Below are 23,490 nucleotides of genomic sequence, written 5' to 3' on the forward strand. Positions count from 1 at the left end.
TATAAAAAACCCATAGCCAACATCATACTGAAGGGGAAGAGTTGAAAGCATTCCCTTAAGAACTATAATAAGACAGGGATGCCCACTGTCAACACTTGTATTCAACATAGTGCTGAAAGTTCTAGCCACAGCAATCAGGCAAGAGAAGAATATTAAGGGTATCCAAATCAAGAAAGAGGATGTCAAACTATTGCTCTTCACTGATGATACAATATTATATCTAGAATACCCCAAAGATCCTACCAAGACTCTTTTGGAACTGATAAATAAATTCAGCAAAATCTCAGGATACAAAATCAATGTACACAAATCAGTAGCATTTCTGTACATTATACTAATAACAGTCAAGCCGAGAGTCAAATCAAAGACTCAATACCATTCCCAATAGCCATAATGAAAAGAAAATATCCAGGAATATACTTAATAAACAAGGTGAAAGATATCTACAAGGAGAATTATGAAACTCTGAGGAAAAAAATTGCAGAGGATACAAACAAATGGAAAAGCATACCATGCTCTTGGTTAGTAGAATCAACATTGTTAAAATGTCCATACTATCCAAAGTGATTTACAGATTCAATGCAATCCCCATCAAGTTCCAAAGTCATACTTCAGAGATCTATAAAAAATAATTCTATGTGCTTCATTTGGAACCAGAAAAGAGTACACATAGCCAAAGCAATATTAAACATAAAGAAGAAATCTGTACAGATCACATTACCAGATTTCAGAGTATACTATAAGGCTATAGTAACCAAACAGCACAGTCTAAGTACAAAAATAGACACATAGACCAATGGAACAGAACCCAGATATAAAACCACCTATATATAACCAACTGATCTTGGACATAGCAAACAACAACATACACTGGGGAAAATAAGCCATGGACATGATTATTTTCTATAAAATCCCAAGAAAATGCAAAATACTTTACTAGAACTAAACACAAATTTAGCAATATCATAAATACATGATTAATGTTTTTCAAACCAATTCTATTTCCATATACCACTAACAAACAATTTAGAAAGCAATACTAAAGTAGTTTTGAAAATAATAAAATAACTATAAATGCATCTCATGAAAGGTATGCATGACTTATATACTGAAAACTGTAAATAGTGCTATGTAAAATTAAATAAAACTAAATAAATTACATACAATGTTAATACATTGGAAACTCAATATTGTTAAGATGTCAGTTCTTTATTCATAATTTCAGTGCAAACCCAATCAAAATTCAAAAGGCTTTTCTTGTAGACATTTACAAATTGATTTGAAAAGACAAATGTAAAACAAAAGAACATAAAAAATCCAAGACAATCTTTTCTAATTGACTTGAAGATTTTCTTTAACTTCTAGTTCTCAAGCCAAAATGATCTTAGCATAAAGGTAGACAAATATGTCAATAGTACAGCATAGAATTCTCAGAAAAAGACACATTTATATGGTAAATTGCTTTTGGAATATTTTTATGACCTTGGAGTAGGCAGAGATTTCTTAGATAGTACACTAAAGCCATCAACCATAAAAGAAAAAAATGATACATTGAACTTCCTCAAAATTAAAAATGTCTCTCCATCAAAAAACATGGTTAAGAAAATGAGAGGCAAACCACAGACTGGGAGAACTTATTTATAATACCTAAATCAGACACAACACTCCTTCCCATAATATGTAAAAAAAACCCTTCTACCCATCAATAAGTAAAAGAAAACTTAATAATATCAATGGGTCAAAGCTTTGAACAGACACATTTTTGAAATTCAGATGCCTAAAAAGATTCACTATATATAACAACAGCACAAAGAAATTTATATTAACACAAAGCAGATGTCCCAGGAGATATCATTGACATTTTGATGAAATTCTCCATTTATACCTTATTATATCATTATCTTTATTAAACCACATGGTATTATTTATGAATTAATTTCATGACATAGCATGATATTTCTCCCTTAACAGCTTGTTATCATTCTGATGTTGTTTTTTATCTTTATGAGACTTATTTTCTCTTAGTTTTTGATTAAGATGCATTTTCAATGTTGGATTTTATTTTTATACTATTATTTTTCATTTCTCTATGAATGACCTGCTTACTCCATGTTGGTTTTATAGGAATTTAGATTTTTTAATTCAAAAATATTTCAGTTATGTTTAGGTAAAGATATCTTTACAATGGCTTTGATCAGGATAGACAGCAATTTTTCAGTCCTATATATTAGTTTTCATAACCTCCACACTTTCTTCTATTACATCTTTGTTGTTTCATTTCCATTTACTCTGGCCTGTACTCAGGATCACCTATTTTACATATGTTGGTTCTTCATAGCTTATCATTCATATATAAAATCTTACATCCTCCACAAACATCTTGGAATCTTGATGGCTGTTTTTACATGGTATTCTCTTTCTCTAGGATGGCCACAGAAGAGCAGAACATAGAGGACAGGCTTATCTGTGACCGTATATTCAGTCACTTCAAAAAACATAAGGTGGAGATTTCATGTGCAATAAGAAAGACATTTCCATTCCTTGAGCGCCTCCGTGACCATGAATTCATCACAGAAAAAATGTTTGAAGTAAGTAAAGTTTATTATGTCACAATCTGGTAAACCAGCTGCAAAGTAAACTGGGCTTTGATATCCTAGAACTAAACTTCAGGTTACAAGTAGCTGACTGAGTGGTGTTCTATGAGTGGGGTATCTTTTCCAGTATTTCCGTAAGTGCTCCTGTAAGGCAGAGGGGGAGGGGAGCAGCAGAAATCACCAAAGATAATCCTGCTTCTAACTGAGGGAATGGGGTCCATGGCACCCTGTGGTGTCAGGGTGAATGGCATGTAAATAAGCTGGGTCAGAAATAGACACACTCCATAACTGTACAGTGTCTTGTAGGGAAACACACACAATAGAACATAAACTAAAAGTTTAAAATAATTTTATGGATTCATGAGTAATTTTAATAAATTGATTTACTGAAATGGTAATTGGCATGTGGCATTTTATTTTAATTAATATCAATTTAAAATATCTACATCTAAGAACATTAAAACTCAAAGGAAATTAGTGTCTGGTTAGGACAAATTTGGGAGTAGATGTTTACTACTCTTTCTGCAGCATCTTGCAGGTTTCTTTTTCTTTCCATTTTTAATTTTTCAAATCTGGGTAATTTCACCAATAGGCCCTGTCCCGGCCCGCGGGACCTTCTGTTACTCGCGGGGGCGAGGGGGACCATGCCCCCGCGAAGAGATGGGCGAGAGAAAGGAACGAGACCAAGCAAAGGGTTGTTAAGGTCTACTTTACTTGGATTTTTAGTAGGTTTTATATACAGAAACAAGGAAGTAGAAACAGAAAAATAGAATGGGGGAATGATGAGGCTTTCCTGTGGGCTAATCAGCCCCAATCAGCATCCCAATGGCACCGGAAGCTGTTTGTGATGGATCACTCAACCCCAACCTGGCAGGGGGTTGGGAACAATTGCAGGTAGCATGCCCTGGAGCAAGCACGGCATGGGATGCATTCTTCTCGGAACTATAGCTGGGGGGCTGGGTGCTATTTTCGTCTTAGGCTATTTTCCGGGGCGAGGCCTCTGCGTAGGACAAGTCAGGACAAGTTGTTGGAATGTGGAGGGTCTTAGTCTCCAACAAGGCCCCATTGGAGATACAGAACAGCGAGTCTTCTCTTTGCCCATGAATGTGCCTCCTCTGTGGCCAACCTTACGGCAAGGGGAGGATGGTCACCTGGTTTCCCTGATTCCTTCAGGCCAAGGCGGTCCTGGGGAAAGGGCAGGGGTTGTTCAGCCAACTTTAGAACAGCCACTCATCACCTGCTAAATCTATTCCTAAAACATCTGGGCCAGGCTCTTAAAGGGTTACACATCCTTTAACTTTAACCCACTTTTAGTCTTCAGAATTGCTCCTTTTTACATCAACTTAAATTAGAGTGAGGAGACCAGACTTATCAATGGGTACTTTTAAGGATGAAGGACTTACTTGTTCCATTTGGTAGCTATATGAATATATAAAAATTGCAAAACATTTAGTAGCTATGTGAATATATAAAAATTACAAAACATGAGAAGATGCCTATGTAGGGAAACTGGAATACATTAGTCATAAAATTACTTTTCCAGGGCCTTTTGAAATCTGTTCTTATATTTTTCCATTCATTATTTTTTAAGGATTCTCAGGAATCTTGTAGAAACCTGGTCCCTGTACAAAGAGTGGTGTACAATGTTCTCAATGTGCTGGAGAAGAATTTTAACCTAGAAGTTCTGAAGATGCTGTTCAGCAATGTCCACATGAAGGAATACCCTGATTTAATTCCCATTTATAAAAGCTTCATAAATGGTAATTAGGTTTATTTACCTACCATTCGAGGTCCAGGGTCAATGTTTTATTTCTTTATTTTATTTTATTTTTTATTTTTTTCAGCATATTGTGGGGTTGCAAACATTAAGGTTACGTATATTGCCCTTGCCCCCCTCCCCACTCGAGTCAGAACCTCAATTGTGTCCAGCCCCCAGTTGGTGCGCATCACATTCATTATATATGTATATACCCGTGCCCTCCCCCCCACCTCCCCAACACCTGATAAATGTTACTCCTATATGTCCACTTAGGTGTTGATCAGTTAATACCAATTTGCTGGTGAGTACATGTGGTGCTTGTTTTTCCATTCTTGGGATAATTCACTTAGTAGAATGGGTTCCAGCTCTAGCCAGGAAAATACAAGCAGGGCCAATGTTTTAACCAAGCACATATTGGGCCGGCGCGGTGGGTCATGCCTGTAATCCTAGCACTCTGGGAGGCCGAGGCGGGAGGATCGCTCAAGGTCAGGAGTTCGAAACCAGCCTGAGCGAGACCCCGTCTCTACTAAAAATAGAGAGAAATTAATTGGCCAACTAAAAACATATAGAAAAAAAAATTAGCCAGGCATGGTGGTGCATGCCTGTAGTCCCAGCTACTTGGGAGGCTGAGGCAGGAGGATCACTTGAGCCCAGGAGTCGGAGTTGCTGTGAGCTAGGCTGACGCCATGGCACTCACTCTAGCCTGGGAAATAGAGTGAGACTCTGTCTCAAAAAAAAAAAAAAAAAAAAAAAAACAAACAATAAAAAAACCAAGCACATATTGCTCTTCTACCATGAGCCACACACTGTGTTACGCAGTGAGGATATGGCAGTTAGCAAAACAGGCATGTCATGAGCCTTCTTGAAGCTACGGTGTAATAGCTATGGTATAATAGCTATGGTACAACAACCACCTGGAGGTCTGCTTAACTGGACATTTAGACTCATATGACAAGGAGAGCCACACTGGCATCAGGTTTACTTAGAAGAACATAGAATAAGCAACACAGAATCCCAACAGGGCAGCAGCAGTTGCTTCTCTTCAGTGGGAGGCTTTGCAGTGGTCTACACAGCAGTCCACCAAGTTATGCCTTCCCACCAAGTATTTGTGGTTCATATTTAGTCCCTCCCAGTCTGCCAGTCATGGGTCTTTTCGAAGCTCAGTGTTGGTCTGGTAACAGAGTAAAAAGGCCACGATTTCCAGAGTAATGAACAAGGAATTCAACCCTGGGTCAAATTTGCCTTTGGCAAAGGAGAAATGAGTATTTTTACCCTTAATCCACAAGGGTTGAAACAAACATTAACCAAGTAATCACAAAACTGATTGCTCCGCCAGGGACTATTTTTGGTGTCGTACCAAACCAACGGTTTGATTCTAGACTTTTTCCTGAGAAGGCATAATTTGACTCTTTTATTGGGACACAGTAAAGAAGATGCCCTCTATTTTTTTTTTTTTTTAACTTTCTTAGAAAACTTTTTATTCTAATGTAGTTTGGTCTCAACCAAGTTCTCCAAATAAGAGCTAGAGACATCACAAGAAAAGTGGACACCTGCCCTGAGGAGGGTGGATGCTATGGGAAGAGGAATAAAAGTGTGAAAACATATTGTAAAACAGAGCAAATAGGATGTGGCCAAATCTAAGAGTGCAAAGCGGTGTAGGAGCTGATTCAAGAGAGATAAGTTGGAGAAAGGTTTTGAACCATCTGGCATTTAAAGCTGAGGAATTTGAAGTTTATTTAAGAGGCCACGAAGAGACACTATAGGTTTACAAGCAAGAAAAAATATTTTAAGCAGGTATATATGGCTTGTTGATTTGTGTCAACAGTAACCTGATCTAATTAATGAAATAATTTTCGCCAGGCACAGTGGCTCATGCCTATAATCGCAGTAATTTGGGAGGCTGAGGTGGGAGGATTGACTGAGCTCAGGAGTTCGAGACCACCCTGAGCAAGAGAGAGACCTTGTTCTTACTAAAAATAGAGAATTTAGCCCGGTCTTGTGGCGCAGGCCTGCCTGTAATCCCAGCTACTGGGGAGGCTGTGGCAGGAGGATCGCTTCAGACCAGGAGTTTGAGGTTGCTGTGGGCTATAATGATGCCACTGCACTCTACCTATGATGACAGAGTGAGACTCTGTCTCAAAAAAAAGTAAATAAATAAAATGAAATGAAATAAAAATAATTTTGATAGCAAGTTATTCAAACCAGAAGAGGAAATTAAAGGAAGTCAAATACCTGTGCACAAATTTCAGGTCAATATTGTATCTATAACCAGGATGTCCCCAGGTCGTAGGTGCCAAGGGAATGGTGTTACCTTTACTGGTCACATCTCGGGGACTCTGATTCTCCCCATGCACTACGGGGAGCCTGCAGGGTCTCCGAGTGGCTCCCTGTGGTTGGGTTATGGGATGGAGGCTCACCGCTGCCCAGGACACTGCCCACCGCCTCACCCAGTGCTGTCCCTGTCCTCTTCAGGGACAAGCTGCCTCCTCCTGGGCCCTGAAGTCCATGAGAACTGCCCACGTGTCCTCTGTTATATTTCTGGGGGGGAATCGCTCCTCCTCCCTGATGCAATTAAGCCCAAACCTTCCTCTTTTCTAGCCCCACTGCTAAAGCTGTTGGGTTTTTCACTTTTATAATCAGCTCTCACTAGGACCCAAGACCTTCTCCCCAAGAAATACCTGTTTCTTCTTTAGTTTGAACAGTTCAGAAAACACACTTCACTTCTATTACTTATTTTGATATGTGCTTTTCCTGCCATCTGAAATTGTTTTTAGGTGAATAACATGGCTCACAATGTTTTAAATTCTCCTTTAGCCTTAAATATTGAGTATCTTTTTTCTGTGTGGGAGACAAAGTCTTCCTTGACGGGGTCTTCTCATTTCTGTCCCAGGGGATGGTGGGAGAACCTTGAGTCATGTGGGACCCACTGAGCTCTGAGTGACACAAGGGCTGGAAGTTCCTCAATGTACAGTTTACAGATGTTGTCGCTGGTCTCTAGTGGAGAAAACTAACTGCCTTCTCTCTCCCGCTGACTCTGTCTCTCGCTCTTCAGTGCTCCCAGACAAATCTTATTTACAAGAAATTTCTGAAGAAGAGAGAGAGGAGGGGCCCAGCAGCCAACTTAGCCTTGAACAAGGTAATAATGACAGGGCAGAACGTTCTCAGTTGCTAAGAGGTAAAAGGACAGAGGTGCTGAGTGGAGACTGTGGATCGGGGAAGAATGAGGAAGGACCGTGGGGACGGCAGGGCAGGGAGTCTGTCTGAGCTCCCGCCCAGGCGTGGGGAGCAGCCATCACAAGACACTGCTGGCCCAATAACTAGGACGAAGGGACAAAGACAAGTGTGTTAGTAGCCAGACGGAAAGACACTAACTGCCTGGAAGTGATGGTGATGTAGCGAGGTCCCTGCAGCAGAAGATCCCTGTGAAGCTGTGAAGGGCTAAGAACTGTGGCCCATGGTCAATACTAAAGAGAAGACTCTGGGTGAAAGACAAACACTGTCTTAGTTATCTGAGCCCTCACACTCACAGCACTTCTGACAGCACATGTGGGGGGTTTCCCCACACCAACCAGTTCTCCAATTCTCTGCAGATGCCAAGTGTCCTCTGATTTAATTCAGTTCTAGCAGAGTTAGCCCAGACTGTGCATGTTAAGGGCTCAGTCTCACAGGACTGTCCCTCACTTCAGACGCCAGTCACAGGTCTCAGGTTGTGGCCTGTGCTCCTTACCAACTGGCTATAAATCAAAGGTCTCATGGCCTTCACTTTGAGTTTGACACTTGGCTACCACAGCTCACAGGACTCAGGGAAACGTTCACACGTTTGCCATGTTTGCCAATGTATTATAAAAAATACAACTCAAGAACAGCCAAATTAAAGTGATGCATAGGGCAACATATGGGGAAGGGGCACACAGCTTCCGTACCCTCTCTGGGCTCACCACCTTCCCAGCACTTCCATTTGTTTGCCAGCCCAGAAGTTCTCTGAACCCAGTCATGTAGGGTTGTTTTAGAAATTTTATTGTATTGGCATGACTGATCTGATAATTGGCTGTAGATGATTAAGGCAACCTCCTGCCCCACCTCTCCTCCCTGGAGGCCAGAGGGAGGGGCTGAAAGTCCCAAATTTCTAGTAGTGTGTTTAGTTCCCCCACAAAACAGCTCACCCTCCTTAGGGGTTTACGGAAAATAATCTCATTAACATAACCTCAGGTGTGGGTGAAAGAGGCTTGTTAAGAATCACAAAAGATGCTCTTTTCACCATTAATGCTTAGGATATTACAAGGGTTTTAAGAACATGGCCAGGATCAGGGGAAGTCCAAAATACATATTTCTTATGGCATCACAATATTACACATAACAATATTACACTTCTGGTGATGGCAGAAGAAAGGACTGATTTAAATGTTAGGGATGTTGTTCAAGAGCAGGAATATTCACAGAGAAAGGAACACAGGAATATTCACAGAGAAAGAAACACAGAGAAAGGACATAGAGAGACACAGAGGAAGTGGTTCAGATGTGAAGAGGACCTGGGTACTTTGAGAGAGAGAGAGAGAAACAGAGAAGGAGGGGAAACCAAAGGCACAAGAGAAGAGCTGTGTTATTGATAGTAACAGCTCACTCTGAATGAACATCTGCTCTGTGGCAGGTGCTGGTTTAGTGCTGCCACTGGACATAGTGTTATTTATGTGCCCATCTTGCAGACAGGGAAACTGAAATCTAGGGAGACCACATGTGGATTTTGCCTAGGGTCAGATGAGCAAAGATGAACCCAGGCATTCTGAACCCAGAGTTGTGTCTTAACCCTGTGCTGCTACCCAGGTAATCTAATGGAAAGGGCAGAAACTTGGAACACAAATGGGCTCATATATGGAGAGATAAAAATACAGAGAAAAGAATAGCAAGAGCTTCAGGAAGTGGAAGCACATCAGACACTGAATCCTCATGGAAAGGCCAACAGGAAAGAGTGAACGGGGGTGGGGAGTGGGCAGGGTATGAAAGGTGGTGGGGCCGAGGCAACCGGGACTTGGCAGGAACTGAGACAGGGGCAGTTCTGGGACAAAGGCAGGTTCACTTGGGCCAGGGATGTCAAGACAAGCCATGCCCATTTACTGGAGTGTGAGGTGGTCTGGCTAAGGCCTCTCAGCCGGGGGTGTGGCTGACTTCATCGATCTGCCAGTTCCCAACGGGCTCTGCATTGAGACTTAGATGGGTCTTTAACTCCTACACTGTGAAGATTAAAAAGGGACTAGGGGAAAAGGGCAAAACTCAGACTTCAATTTCTGAAATAAACTTCTAATTTCTTCCCTCCAGGAACTGGTGAAAATGTTTTTCAAAACCTGTCTGGACCACACTCGGATTCCTCCTTTTCCACTGGTCTGTTTCTGTTGACTGTTCTGTCCTTTGTTGCCTTATCCCATTCTGGAGTGTGCTGTGGGGCTGCCTCTCGTGTAACTGATTGCCCAGAATTTTCAGTCTTTGCATCTGAAGTGTTTCAAGTTCAGGATTTAAATAACAGGTCTTTATCCTTCATGTTGCCTGGGAGGGTTTCCTCTTCCCATACTCCTTGGACACACCTGCTGCCAGTTCCTGCTGGCTCTGGGCCTGGGTGTTTTACTCATGAGCCTGCTTCACAGTTTTCTGCCTGTGTCTGCTTGACTGTGGCTGCTGACTTAGTGCTGTGACCTCCATCCAGCGGTGGCCCTTGCTATGGTGGTGGAGGGGACAAGGAGTGATGAGCTGCAGGGGAAAAATAAAATATCTATGAATCAAAACATGGTTTAGGTACAACCCCACCTGAGAGTGGACTCTTGGAGCACCTCCGTGAAACAGAAAAGGCAAACACAAGGAGACATGACATGACCAGATACAAAAATGATGCACTAGGAGGCCAACAAGCAAATCAACAATGTGCCCAAGAGCCTGAGCCAGCAGGTAAGACTGACTCACTGGGTTTGCATGAGTGTGGAGGGGCTGGGGGTGCCCAGGCTGAGGGCAGGGAGTGGACTAATGCAGGGCGCAGGGAGACAGTTATTTAACAAAGGGGAAAATCACACAGACACAGAGAGTGCAGGAATGGAGCCTGATACCCTGATGAACAGACCTGGAGGAAGAAAGTTAGGAAGGAAAACTGGGAGACAAGGAGGAAAGAGTGGCAGAGCCTCACCAGGGAAGAGAAACTGAAACGAAACCAAAAAGGAGTTAGAGAGAGGCTGGCCATGGACTCAGGGAAGCACAGACACCTTCACAGAGTGGAGGCAGCAAGAGATGCAGACAGGGCTATTAAATAGAAACTTGAGAAGGAAAGAGAGGCAGGGTGAGGTGTAACAGAATGGAAATAGGACAGAGCAAGGCTCGACTGTATCTCAGCTGTGCTCTCTATTGTCTTCAGAGTCCTGTGGACCAGTAGTGACTAATGGAGATGCAAGAAAGGAGACACCCAGCCCATTGCCCTGTGATGAACAAAATAATTATTACTTACCTATAATTGTTTCAGATGCTCTGTTTTTGGTTATTTGTTTATTTTTTTTTTACCATTTTAACCATTTCTTTAAATTGACAAAAATTGTGTATATTTATTGTGTACAATGTTGTTCTGAAATTTGTACACATTGTGGCAAGTCTAAATTGAGCTAATTAACTTACATATTACCTTACATACTTACCATTTTTTGTGGTGACAATACTTAAAGTCTATTCTCTTAGTAATTTTCAAGAATACCATACATTATTAACTATCGCCACCACGTTATATAATAGATCTCTTGAACGTATTCTTTGTGTCTAATTGAAACTTTGCATACTTTGACCAACATCTCCCCAATCCTCTTCTCTCCCCAACCCCCACCTCTTTACCACCACACTCTCAACTTCCATGAGCTCAACTTTTCTACATTCTGTGTGTGAGTGAGATATACTCTGTTTGTCTTTCTGTGTTTGACTTATTTCCCTTAACACAGCGTCCTCCAGGTTCATTCATGTTGTTGCAAATGACAGGATTTTCATCATTTTTGAGGCTGAATAGTATTCCATTGTGTATATAGGTCTGACATTTCTTTATCCATTCATCAATTGATGCCATTGATGGATACTTGATTCCAAATCTTGGCTATTGTGAATAATGCTACAATGAACATGGGAGTGCAGACATTTCAGTATGCAGACAATCCCTGACTTCTGATGTTTCACTTATGATTTTTCAAGTTTATGATGGGTTTATTAAGGTATTAAATGCATTTTTGACTTACAATGCTTTTGATTTACAGTAGGCTTACGGAGATGTAGCGAGGTCATAGGTCTAGAAGCACCTGTACTGATTTCATATTCTTTGGATATATACCAAATATGGGGATTGCTGGGTCATACAGCAGTTCTATTTTTAATTTTTTGAGGAAACTCAATACTGTTTTCCATAATGGTTGAACTAATTTTCATCCCCACTAACAATGTGCACGGGTTCCCTCTTCTCTATATAACTTGAATTGTTTATTATTTGTAATCTTTGATAATAGCCATTCCAACAGGTGTGAGGTGATATCTCATTGTGGTTTTAATTTGCATTTTCTTGATGATTAGAGATACTTAGCATTTTGATACTGTTGACTATTTGTACGTGTTCCTTTGAGAAATGTCTACTCAGATCCTTTGCCCATTTTTAAATTGGTTTGTTTTTTTCTATTGAATCATTTGAGTTCCTTATATATTTTGGATATTAACCCCTTATCAGATATGGTTTGCCAGTATTTGCTCCCATTCTGTAGGCTGCCTCTTTACTGTAGTGATGGTTTCCTTCCCTATACAGAAGCTTTTTAAAGTGGTATAGCTCCACTTGTTTATTTTTGCTCTTGTTGATTGTGTTTTTGGTGTTACAACTGAAAAATCGTTGCTCAGATCAATGTCTTGGAGCGTCCTTCCATGTTTTCTTCTAGTAGTTTACAGTTTCGGGTCTTATGTTTAAATCCTTAATCAATTTTGAGTTGATGTTTTAATATGGTGTGAGATAAGGGTCTCATTTTTCCTGCACCTGGATTTCCAGTTGTCCTGATACTATTTATTAAAGTGACTTTCCTGTCCCTATTGTGTGTGCTTGGCACCTTTGTTAAAAATCAATTGACCATAAATGCTGAATGCAAACTTTCTATTTTGTTCCACTTGTCTATGTCTCTATTTTTATGCCAATACGATCCGTTTTCAATTACTATAGCTTTGTAGCATATTTTGAAGTCAGGTAGTATGATGCTTTCAGCTTTGTTCTTTTTGTTAAAAATTACTTTGGCTATTCAGGGGTTTTTTGTACTTTCACACAAATTTATATTTGTTTTTTCTGTTTCTGTGAAAAACAACATTGGAATTTTCATAAGGATTGCATTGAATCTGTAGAGCACTTCGAGTAGTATGGACATTTTAATAACATTAATTCTTCCAATCCATGATGGAATATCTTTCCATTTCTTTGTTTCTTCTTTAATTTCATTCATCAATGCCTTAGAGTTTTTGGTGTACACATATTTCACTTCCTTGGTTAAATTCATTCTTAAATATTTTTAGTTATTGCAAATTGCTTTGTTCTGATTTGTTTTTCAGATACTTTATTGTTAGTGTATAAAAATGCAACTGATTTTTGCACATGGATTTTTTTTTTTTTTCTTTTTTTTTTTTTTTTGAGACAGAGTCTCACTTTGTTGTCCAGGCTAGAGTGAGTGCCGTGGCGTCAGCCTAGCTCACAGCAACCTCAAACTCCTGGGCTTGAGTGATCCTTCTGCCTCAGCCTCCCGAGTAGCTGGGACTACAGGCATGTGCCACCATGCCCGGCTAATTTTTTTTTATATATATATCAGTTGGCCAATTAATTTCTTTCTATTTATAGTAGAGACGGGGTCTCGCTCTTGCTCAGGCTGGTTTTGAACTCCTGACCTTGAGCAATCCGCCCGCCTCGGCCTCCCAAGAGCTAGGATTACAGGCGTGAGCCACAGCGCCCGGCCTGCACATGGATTTTGATTTGATTTTTTACTGAATTTGTTTCTTAGTTCTAGCAATCTTTTGGTGACATTTTCATGGTTTTCTTCATGTAAGGTCATGTCATCTGCAAAGAGGGGAATATAACTTCTTCTTTTCCAATTTGGGTGCCTTTTATTTCTTTTTATTGCCTTATTGCTCTGGCTAGGATCTGCAGTATTATACTGAGTGGAAGTGGTGAAGAGTAAGCATCCTAATCTTATTCCCAATGTAAGAGGGAAAACTTTCAACTTTTCACCATTGAGTAGGCTGTTAGTTGTGGGCTTGTCGTCATATATGATCCTTAATATTGTACATTTCTTCCATGGTTAATTTTTGAGAGTTTTTTTTTATCATGTTGAGCGTTTTTATCATGAAAGAACGTTGAATTTTGTCAAACAGTTTTTCTGCATCTATTGAGATGATTATATGGTTTTTGTCCTTCATTTTATTAAGGCAGTGGGTGACCTTTATAGATTTGTGTATGTTGAATCATCATTGCATCCCAGGGACAAATCCCATTTCATCATAGTGAATATCTTTTTAATGTGCTATTGAATTTGATTTACTAGTACCTTTTTAAGGATTTTTAATGCATGTTTATCAGGGATATTGGCCTGTAATTTTCTTTTCTTGTCATGTTTTTGTCTGGGTTTGGTATCCTGGTAATGCTGGCTTCATAAAATGAGTTTGGAAGTATCTCTTCATCTAAATTTTTCAGAAGAGTTTGAAAAGATTTGGTATTAGTTCTTTAAATGTTTGGTGGGATTCAGCAATGAAACCGTCTGGTCCTGGGCTTTTGTTTGATGGCGGGTATTTGATTGTGGATTAAATCTCCTTTACTTGTTATTGGTCTGATCAGATTTTTCTGTTTCTTTGTGATTCAGTCTTCATAGGCTTTATGTGTCTAGGAATCTATTGATTTCTTGTAGGTTATCCAATTTGTTGGTGTATAACTGTTCATAGTGACCTCTTATGATCCTTTGCATTTCTGTGGTATGAGTTGTATTGTCTCCTCTTCCATTTTGACTTTATTAATTTCAATCTTCTCTCTTTTTTTCTTAGTCTAGCTAAAGGCTTGTTAATTTTGTCTATCTTTTCAGAAATCCAGTTCTTTCTTTTCTTGATCTTTTTATTGTTTTTGTAGCCACATTTACGTCTGATCCAATATTATTTCCCTCTTTCTGGTAATTTTAGGCTTAGTTTTTTTTTTTATCTTTTTCTAGTTTCATGAAGGGTAACCTTAAGTTATTTGAGATCTTTTCTCTTTCTTGATGTAGCTGTTTATTGCTTTAAACTTCCCCTCTTAGAACTGCTCTTGCTGAATTCCATAAGTTTTGATGTATTATATTTCCATTTTCATTTGTCTCAAGATATTTTTAAGTTTCTCTTTTGATTTATTCATTGACCCATTGGTTGTTCAGGAGCATGTTATTTAATTTCCATGTGTTTGTGAATTTTCCAAATTTTTCCTGTTATTGATTTCTACTTTCATGTCATTGTGGTCAGAAACCATGGTTGATATAATTTCAACCTTCTTGACTTTTTAAAGATTTGTCTTGGGGCCTAACATATGATTTATCCTGGAGAATGTTCCACATATAATTAAGAAGAATGTGTATTCTTCTGCTTTTGGATAGAATGGTCTGTGTATGCCTATTAGGTCCATTTGGTCTAATGTGTAATTTAAGTCCAGTGCTTTCTTATTCGTTTTCTGCCTGGATGATATATTCATTCTGAAAGTAAGGGGTTGAAGTTCCCTACTATAATTGTATTGATGTTTATTTTTCCTTCAGATCTATTAATATTTGCTTTATGTGTTTAGTTGCTTGTGTGTTGGGTGCATTTACATTTTCATTGTTACATCATCTTGATGAGTTGACCTCTTCACCATTATATAATGATCTTTTTTGTCTTCATTTATGGTATTTGATTTGAAGTTTATTTTATTTCACATGACATAAGTACAGCTGTTCCTTCTTTCTTTGGTTTTCATTTGCATGGAATGAATATCTTTTTTCATGTTGTGTAATTTTCAGTCTATTAGTGTCCTTAAAGGTGAAGTGAGTCTTTTGTAGGCCACACATATTTGAGTAATTTTTTTAATTCACTCAGCCATTCTATGTCTGTCGATTGGAGAATTTAATCAATTTAAATTTAAGGTAATTACTGATAGGGAAGTAATTATTACTGCCATTTTATTAATTTTTTTTCTGGTTGTTTTGTAGATTCTTTTTTTTTTGAGACAGAGTCTCACTTTGTTGCCCAGGCTAGAGTGAGTGCCGTGGCGTCAGCCTAGCTCACAGCAACCTCAATCTCCTGGGCTCAAGCAATCCTCCTGCCTCAGCCTCCCGAGTAGCTGGGACTACAGGCATGCGCCACCATGCCCAGCTAATTTTTTCTATATATATTAGTTGGACAATTAATTTCTTTCTATTTATAGTAGAGACGAGGTCTCGCTCTTGCTCAGGCTGGTTTCGAACTCCTGACCTTGAGCAATCTGCCCGTCTCGGCCTCCCAGAGAGCTAGGATTACAGGCGTGAGCCACCGCGCCCGGCCTGTAGATTCTTTATTCCTTTCTTCTTCTGTTGTTTTCTTTTGTGATTAGGTGATTTTTCTCTAGTGTTAAACTTTGATTTCATTTTATCTTTTGTATATTTACTACAGGTTTGTTTGTTGTTGCCATAAAGTTTACAAAAAACGTGTACTTTTAACAGGCTATTTTAAGCTGATAACAACTTAACTTTCATCACATACAAAATTTCTGCACTTTGCCCTCTCACTTAAAATTTTTGATGTTGCAATTTACATCTTTTTATATTATGTATCCTTTAACAAATTGTTGTAGCTATTATTATTCTCAATTTTTATGTTTTAACCTTCATACTCAAGATATAGTGATTTATGCATTGCCATTACTATTACAGTACTCTGTATTTTGATGGTGTGCTTATTTTACCAGTGAGTTTTATATTTTATTATGTTTTTGTATTATTAATTAGCCATCTTTTCTTTCAGCTTTAAGAGCTCCTTTTAGTAATTTTTTTTTTAGAAGATCTGGTGGTAATGAATTACCTCAGCTTTTGTTTGTCAGGAAAGTCTATCTCTCCTTCATTTATGAAGGACATCTTTGCCAAATATAGTATTCTTGGCTAGCAGGTTTTTTTCCATTAGCACTTTGAATATACCATCTCACTCTCCTTTTGTCCGTAAGATTTCTGCTGAGAAATACAAAACTAGTCTTTTTGAATCTCCCTTAACTGTTATTTGTTTCTTTTCTCTTGCTGCTTTCAGAATCCTCTTTTTGTCCTTGATTCTTGACACTTTGATTATATAGTATGTCTTAGTGAAGTTTTGTTTGGATTGAATCTGATTGGTAATCTTTGACCTTCGTGTACCTGGAAATTTATGTCTTTCCCAAGATGTGGAACATTTTCTGTTATTATTTCTTTAAATAAGTTTTCTACCTCTTTTTCTTTCTCTTCTCATTTATGAATTCCTATGACTCAAATATTTCCCCTTTTGGTAAGTCTCACAAATCTTGTAATCTTTCTCATTCCTTTTCATTCTTTTTTCTTCTCTGACTGTATATTTTCAAATAACCTGTCTTTGAGTTCATTAATTCTTTCTTTTACACAATCAGTTCTGCTGTTGATGCTCTCTGTTGCATTTTTCATATCATTCATGCTATTTTCAGCTCCAGAATATGTTTTATTTTTAAAAATTAATTTCAATATCTGTTATATTTTTCATTTGGCTAATTTATTGTCTTTCTGATTTCTGTGTATTTTCTTGAGGTTTGCTGAGATTACTTAAAACAATTCTTTTTAAAAATTTTTTTTAATTCAAGATATTATGGGGGTACAGACATTTTAATTACATGTAATGCATTTGCCTCGTCCAAGCCAGGGCTACAAGCATGTCATCCCCCGACACAGTGCAATTCTTTTGAATTCTTTGTGAGACAATTTGTTGTTTCCATTGCTTCAGGGTTAACTGCCAAGAGAGATTATTGTATTCTTTTGGTGGTGTTATATCTCTTTGGTTTTTCATGTTTCTTATTGCCTTACATTTATGTCTGTAAATTTGAGGAAGTAGGTATTTATTCTAGTCCTCTGGCTTTGTCTGGGAAAGACTTTTACCACATTGAAAGATTTTGGGAAGGCCATTTGGCATGATCCAAGGGCAGGCTTCCTACAGGAGTCCTCAGGCAGGCTAGCCTGTTGACTAGGACAACTGATGGACAGGCTTGTGCTGGGGTGGGCCTTAATCCAGAGTCTGCAGGGCTCTGCAGTACTGGTACAAGCTCTTTTGTCACTGTAGTGGGCCTGAAGCCTAGTGCTGCTAGGACTGGTCTTGTACTAGGATAGGCCTGGGCCCAGTGCCACTGGGTCTATTCTGGCCCTGGGTCCAGACAGGCACCTGGGGCCAATGAGACTATACTGGTGCTGGCGAAGGCTGGAGATTGAATTTTCAGGGTTGTCCTGGAGCTTGGTTCTGTAGGATTCAGCTTGAGGCCAGGTTGCGCTTAGAGGTTCAAAGTGCAAGTACTGGCCTGCAATCTGGTGTTGTGAGGGCCTGGTGTTTGGGTCTAGGGCACATTCTAGTGCTCATTTCCTTCTCCTTTCCCCAAGCATATGATATCTCTCTCAAAATTGGGCTGTCTGGGAATAGGTAAGGGTTGGCAAAGATAATGTAAAACTGTTCTTCCTGTCCTCTTCAATGTGTTGTTTCTTATTTCTCTGCTACATCTAGGTGCTGTAATATCTTACCTCAGCTCCTGTGAAGGTATTTTCATTAGTTTCATGCATGGATAGTTGTTCACATTGACGTTTCTACAGGGGGACAAGTTCCCCAGAGTCCTATTCTGCCATCATGCTCTAATTTTCTAATTATATTTTTGTTTTCCTATGAGAGTAAAAACTTTCTTTTGTTTTCCCATACAGATTGCCTACTCCCACCCAAGACACACAGCCTTTGTGCACAGCCTCAAGGTGCTTTTACCAGGTGTGAGATGTAAGGGAGAGCGAGACCTACTTTCTTTAATGGAGGGAATGTCTCTGGGTAGGGAATGGGAGAAGAGAGAATACAAAGAAAGATTAACTGAGGAACACTAAATAACAAAGTACAGCTGACCATTGAACTATTTGGGGCTAGGGGTACTTATCCCCTGTATAGTCAATAATTTTCACATAACTTTTAACTCCCCCCAAACTGGAGTACTCATAGTAACTTGACTGGAAGCCTTACTGATAATATAAATAGTCAGCTAACACATATTTTATATATAATATGTATAATGTACTATATTCTTATAATAAAGTAAGGTCTCTAAAAGAAAATATTACTAAGAAAATCACAAGAAAGAAAAAACACATTAATTAAGTAGAAGTAGATCATCATGAAGGTCTTCATCCTCATGATCTTCATGATGAGTAGGCTTAGGAGGAGGGGGAAGAGGAGGGGTTGGTCTTGCTTCTCAGGGGAGGCAGAGGTGGAAGAAAATCTGCATATAACCGGATCTATGCACCTCAAACCTCTGTTGTGCAGTTCAAAGCCATGTTCAAAGGTCAACTGTACAAAAGTGAAAAGATTTTAGAGAAATTGACATGGAATCCAAACAGTGCCATGTTGTGGGATTCGTGAATAGAAATAAGTTGCAGGTTACTTTTCAGAAGTTATAAGAAAACCATGAAAATTATACATGATGCTACCTTATTTAGATTTATAAGGAAGGAAGCCCCAGTGAAGGGCTTTCAGGAGGGAACTGCAAACCGAGGGACTCTGATGTGGTAGATGGTGGCCCTGGGGGAGACCTCTGGCAGTGACTGGAGTGTTTGAGATGAGGAAAATAAAGACAAACAGAGAGTGATATAGAAAAGACATGCAGAGGTCACGTTAATAATTAGGAAACAAAAGCAGACTAGCAGCAGGTAGGACATGTGACACACATCTACTGAAACACAAGGTAGGGAACAGCAGGCTGGCACTAGTGAGGCAGGAAGGCCCCAGGGCACAGCGTGGCAGAGGATCTCACTCTCAGCACCTGAGGCTAAGTGCTTCCTTAAGTTTTAACGCACCCCAAAACACCACCTTTGCCTCCCTCTAGTTCTGACCCTGAGAGACAATGATAAAAAAAAGTACAGGGGAAAAGAGTAAGAATAGAGAAAGACACAGAGAGGAGTAAATACCAAGAAATAATAAAAAATGGGGAAGGCTTAAAGAGAGCTATGTAGAGAATGAGTTAAAGGAAAGTGAATGAGAAATGGGTGGAGAGCATGACACGCAGAGAGAGGAGACACATCACGACGCTGTCTGAATTGAGGGGACTGTCACTGGAAAGGAGGCCCAGGGTTGGCCCTGTTACCGTTGGGAGGGTGAGGTGTGTCCTTATCAAAATGGCCCCTGTGACCCCTCAGGTTGCAATAGGCCTCCTCTCGGGCATCTCATCCTCTGCTCGGCTCAGTCCCCACCTGCTGATCCCTAAACACGCATCTCCAGCTTAGACTTGTCCTCTAGGCTCATGTCTCCAAGTGCCTGAAGACCATTATTCAAAGATCAGAAGGACGTTTCTCTTGGAGGCTGTATCAGTTCCCTATGGCTGTGTCATGTCACAAACCATCCCAAAACTTGGTGGCTTAAACAATCATCATTTTATTTGCCATGTCTGTTAATTCCAACTTTAAATATCTCCAACCTGTCCATTTCTCTGCATCCCCAGCATGGTCACCCCAGTCCAGGTCCCCGTCACTCTCACTGAAACCAGGGGACCCATCACCCTTCTGGCATAATCCTTCAGTCTTGCTCCTCTCAAGTCCATTCTCTGCACTTCAGCTGGATGGACCTTTCAAAATAGAAACTGGTTCATACGGCTTTTCTGTTCAAACCCACTGCCTGCTTGTGGCCCTTGCCGTTAGGTCAGCGCTGCTTGCTGTGCATGTGGAAGGACGCCTGCCGTGCACCACACATGCCCATCACTTGCCTCTCACCCCCTCGTGCTGCATTCCCATCACTCCAGACTCCGTTAGTTACTTGAACTTGTGAAGTTCTCTCTCTTACATCTCCCTTCACATATGCTTTTGGAAAACACACTGGTGTAATCTTCCAAAGTTGAAAATATACATGCCTTACAACTCAACATTTAAACTCTTCAGCAGAAATCAACAGAAATGTGTATTACATGAAAACACATAGAAAAGCATGTTCATGGCAGCATTATTCATGAAAACCAAACACTTGAAACACAACAAATAGATAAATACTTCATGGCTTATTTCTATAATATAATACCATATAGCAGTGATAATACTAGCATATTGAATAAAATATATATAAATTTGGGGGGATTTGGCTTTTTGGGGGAATATATATATATAAATATATATATATAAATATATATAAATATATATATATATATATAATATGTAGAGAGAGAGAGAGATGTGGGATAGAGAGAGAGAGAGAGATGGGAGATGAGAGAGAGAGAGAAAAGGTAGCATGATTGCACTTATACAAATTGCATAACAGCCAAAATTATCTAGGTGTTGGAAACCAAGATGGTGTTGATTTTGAGGAAGACTGTAGGGACAGTTACTGAAAGGTGTCACTAGGAGGCTTCTGAGGTATTGGGGTAATCTTATTTTTGGACCAAAATGATATGCTTACTTTGTCTTTTTTTTTTTCCTTTTTAAATTTTTTACAGCATATTATGGGGGTACAAATGTTAAGGTTACATATATTTCCCTTGCCCCCTTCTCCCCTCAAGACAGAGCTTCAAGCGTGTCCATCCCCCAGTTGGTGCAGATCACACTCAATATGTATGTATATACCCATTCCCTTCCCCCCAACACCCAATAGATATTATTTCTATATGTCCAATTATGTGTAGATCAGTTAATACCAATTTTCTGGTGAGTACACGTGGTGCTTACTTTTCCATTCTTGGGATATTTCACTTAGTAGAATGGGTTCCAGCTGTATCCAGGAATATACAAGAGGTGCTATATCACCGTTGTTTCATATAGCTGAATAGTACTCCATGATATACATATACCACATTTTATTAATCCACTCATGTATTGATGGGCACTTTGGTTGTTTTCACATCTTTGTAATCGTGTGTTGTGCTGCTATAAACATTTGAGTGCAGGTGTCTTTTTCATAGAGTGACTTTTGTTCTTTTGGGTAGATGCCCAGTAATGAGATTGCTGGATCAAATGGTAGATCTACTTGTATCGCTTTAAGTTATCTCCATATTGCTTTCCACAGAGGTTGAAGCAATTTGCAGTGCCACCAACAGTGTAGGAGTGTTCTTATCTCTCCACATCCATGACAACATTTATTGTTTTAGGACCTTTTGATAAAAGCCATTCTCACTGAAGATAAGTGATATCTCATTGTAGTTTTGATTTGCATTTCCCTGATGATTACAGATGTTGAGCATTTTTTCATATGTTTGTTGGCCATTATTCTGTCTTCTTTTGAAAAGTTTCTGTTCATGTCTTTTGCCCACTTTTTGATAGGGTTGTTTGATTTTTCCTTGTTGATTTTCCTGAGTTCTAAATAGATTCTAGTTATTAGCCCTTTATCAGTTGTGTAGCTTTCAAAAATTTTCTCCCATTCTGTGGGTTGTCTGTTTGCTCTCTTGACAGTTTCTTTGGTTGTGCAGAAGCTTTATAATTTGATCAGGTCCTATTTATTTATTTTGTTGATGCTGTGATTGCCTTTGGGGTCTTCTTCATAAATACTTTGCCTAGGCCAATGTCTAGAAGAGTATTTCCAATGTTTTCCTCTAGAATCCTAATAGTTTCACACCTAAGGTTCAAGTCTGTTACCCAGCGTGAGTTTATTATTGTGAGAGGTGAAATGTGTATGGGTCCTGTTTCAGTCTTCTACATGTGGCTATCCAGTTTTCCCAGCACCATTTATTGAATAAGGATTATTTTCCCCTGTGTATGTTTTTTTCTGCTTTGTCAAAGAATAGATGGCTATATGAGGATGGTTTTATATCTGAGTTCTCAGTTCTGTTCCACTGGTCAATGTCCCTGTTCTTGTGCCAGTCCCAAGCTGTTTTAATTACTATAGCCTTGTAGCATAATTTCAAGTCTGGTAAATTGATACCTCCCATTTGATTTTTATTGCCTAGGATTGAGTTTTCTATACGGGGTCTTCTCTGGTTCCATACAAAGTGTAAAATTATTTTTTCTGTATCTGTGAAAAATGATGATGGTATTTTAATATGGATTGCATTGATTCTATCGGTCACTTTGGGTAGTAGAGACAGTTTAACAATGTTGATTCTGCCAACCCAGGAGCATGGTATGCTCTTCCACCTGTTTACATCCTCTGCTGTTTCCTTCTTCAGTGTTTCATAGTTCTCCCTGTAGAGGTCTTTTGCCTCCTTAAACATATTCCTATGTACTTTATTTACTTTGTTGCTATTTTGAAGGGAATTAAGTCTTTGATTTGTTTCTCACTTTGACTGTAGTTGGCATATATGAATGCCTCTGATTTGTGTGTATTGATTTTGTATCCTGAGACTTTACTGAATTCATTTATCAATTCAAGGAGTCTCTTGGTTGATCCTTGGGGTTTTCTAGCTATAATATCATGTCTCAGCAAAGAGTGAGAGTTTGATGTCTTCTGCTTCCATTTGGAAGCCCTTAATTCTGCTCTCTTGTCTGATTGCTATAGCAAGGATTTCCAGCACTATGTTGAATAGAAGTGTGGATGGTGAGCTACCTTGCCTTGTTCCAATTCTAAGTGGGAATGCTTTCAATTTTTCCCCATTCAGTATGATATTGGCTGTGGGTTTGTCATATATGGCTTGTATCAGTTTTAGGTAATCTCCATCTATACCTATTTTGTTGAGCGTTCCTATCATAAAAGAGTATTGAATTTTGTCAAATGCTTTTTCTGCATCTATTGAGAGAATCATATGGTCTTTATTTTTGCTTCTGTGTATAGGGTGAATTACATTTATGGATTTGCATATGTTGAACCATCCCTGCATCCCTGGGATAAAGCCCACTTGGTTGTGATGGATTATTTTCTTGATAAGCACCTGAATTTGATTATCTAGAAGTGTGTTGAATATTTTTGCATCTATATTCATAAGGGATATTGGCCTGTCATTTTCTTTCT

General features: G+C 39.2%; 1 protein-coding gene across 8 annotated transcripts in view; it reads left to right on the plus strand.

Annotated features, from left to right (window-relative positions):
* The window catches only part of SP100 (SP100 nuclear antigen), an 87,713-nt gene that overhangs the window by 25,204 nt on the left and 39,019 nt on the right, over nt 1–23,490 (plus strand). For 7 of the 8 annotated variants that reach the window (XM_012749441.3, XM_012749443.3, XM_012749439.3 and 4 more), the window contains exons 2-6: nt 2,426–2,588; nt 4,186–4,354; nt 7,406–7,489; nt 9,667–9,729; nt 10,138–10,287. In XM_012749441.3, the coding sequence (XP_012604895.2) occupies nt 2,427–2,588; nt 4,186–4,354; nt 7,406–7,489; nt 9,667–9,729; nt 10,138–10,287 (628 nt within the window). In that variant the 5' untranslated portion in view covers nt 2,426. The remainder of the gene's footprint in view (nt 1–2,425; nt 2,589–4,185; nt 4,355–7,405; nt 7,490–9,666; nt 9,730–10,137; nt 10,288–23,490) is intronic. The other variant, XM_076006022.1, reaches the window with a different exon arrangement.

The sequence above is a fragment of the Microcebus murinus genome, chromosome 8 (genome assembly GCF_040939455.1).
Source record: "Microcebus murinus isolate Inina chromosome 8, M.murinus_Inina_mat1.0, whole genome shotgun sequence".
In the NCBI taxonomy this organism is placed as follows: Eukaryota; Metazoa; Chordata; class Mammalia; order Primates; family Cheirogaleidae; genus Microcebus; species Microcebus murinus.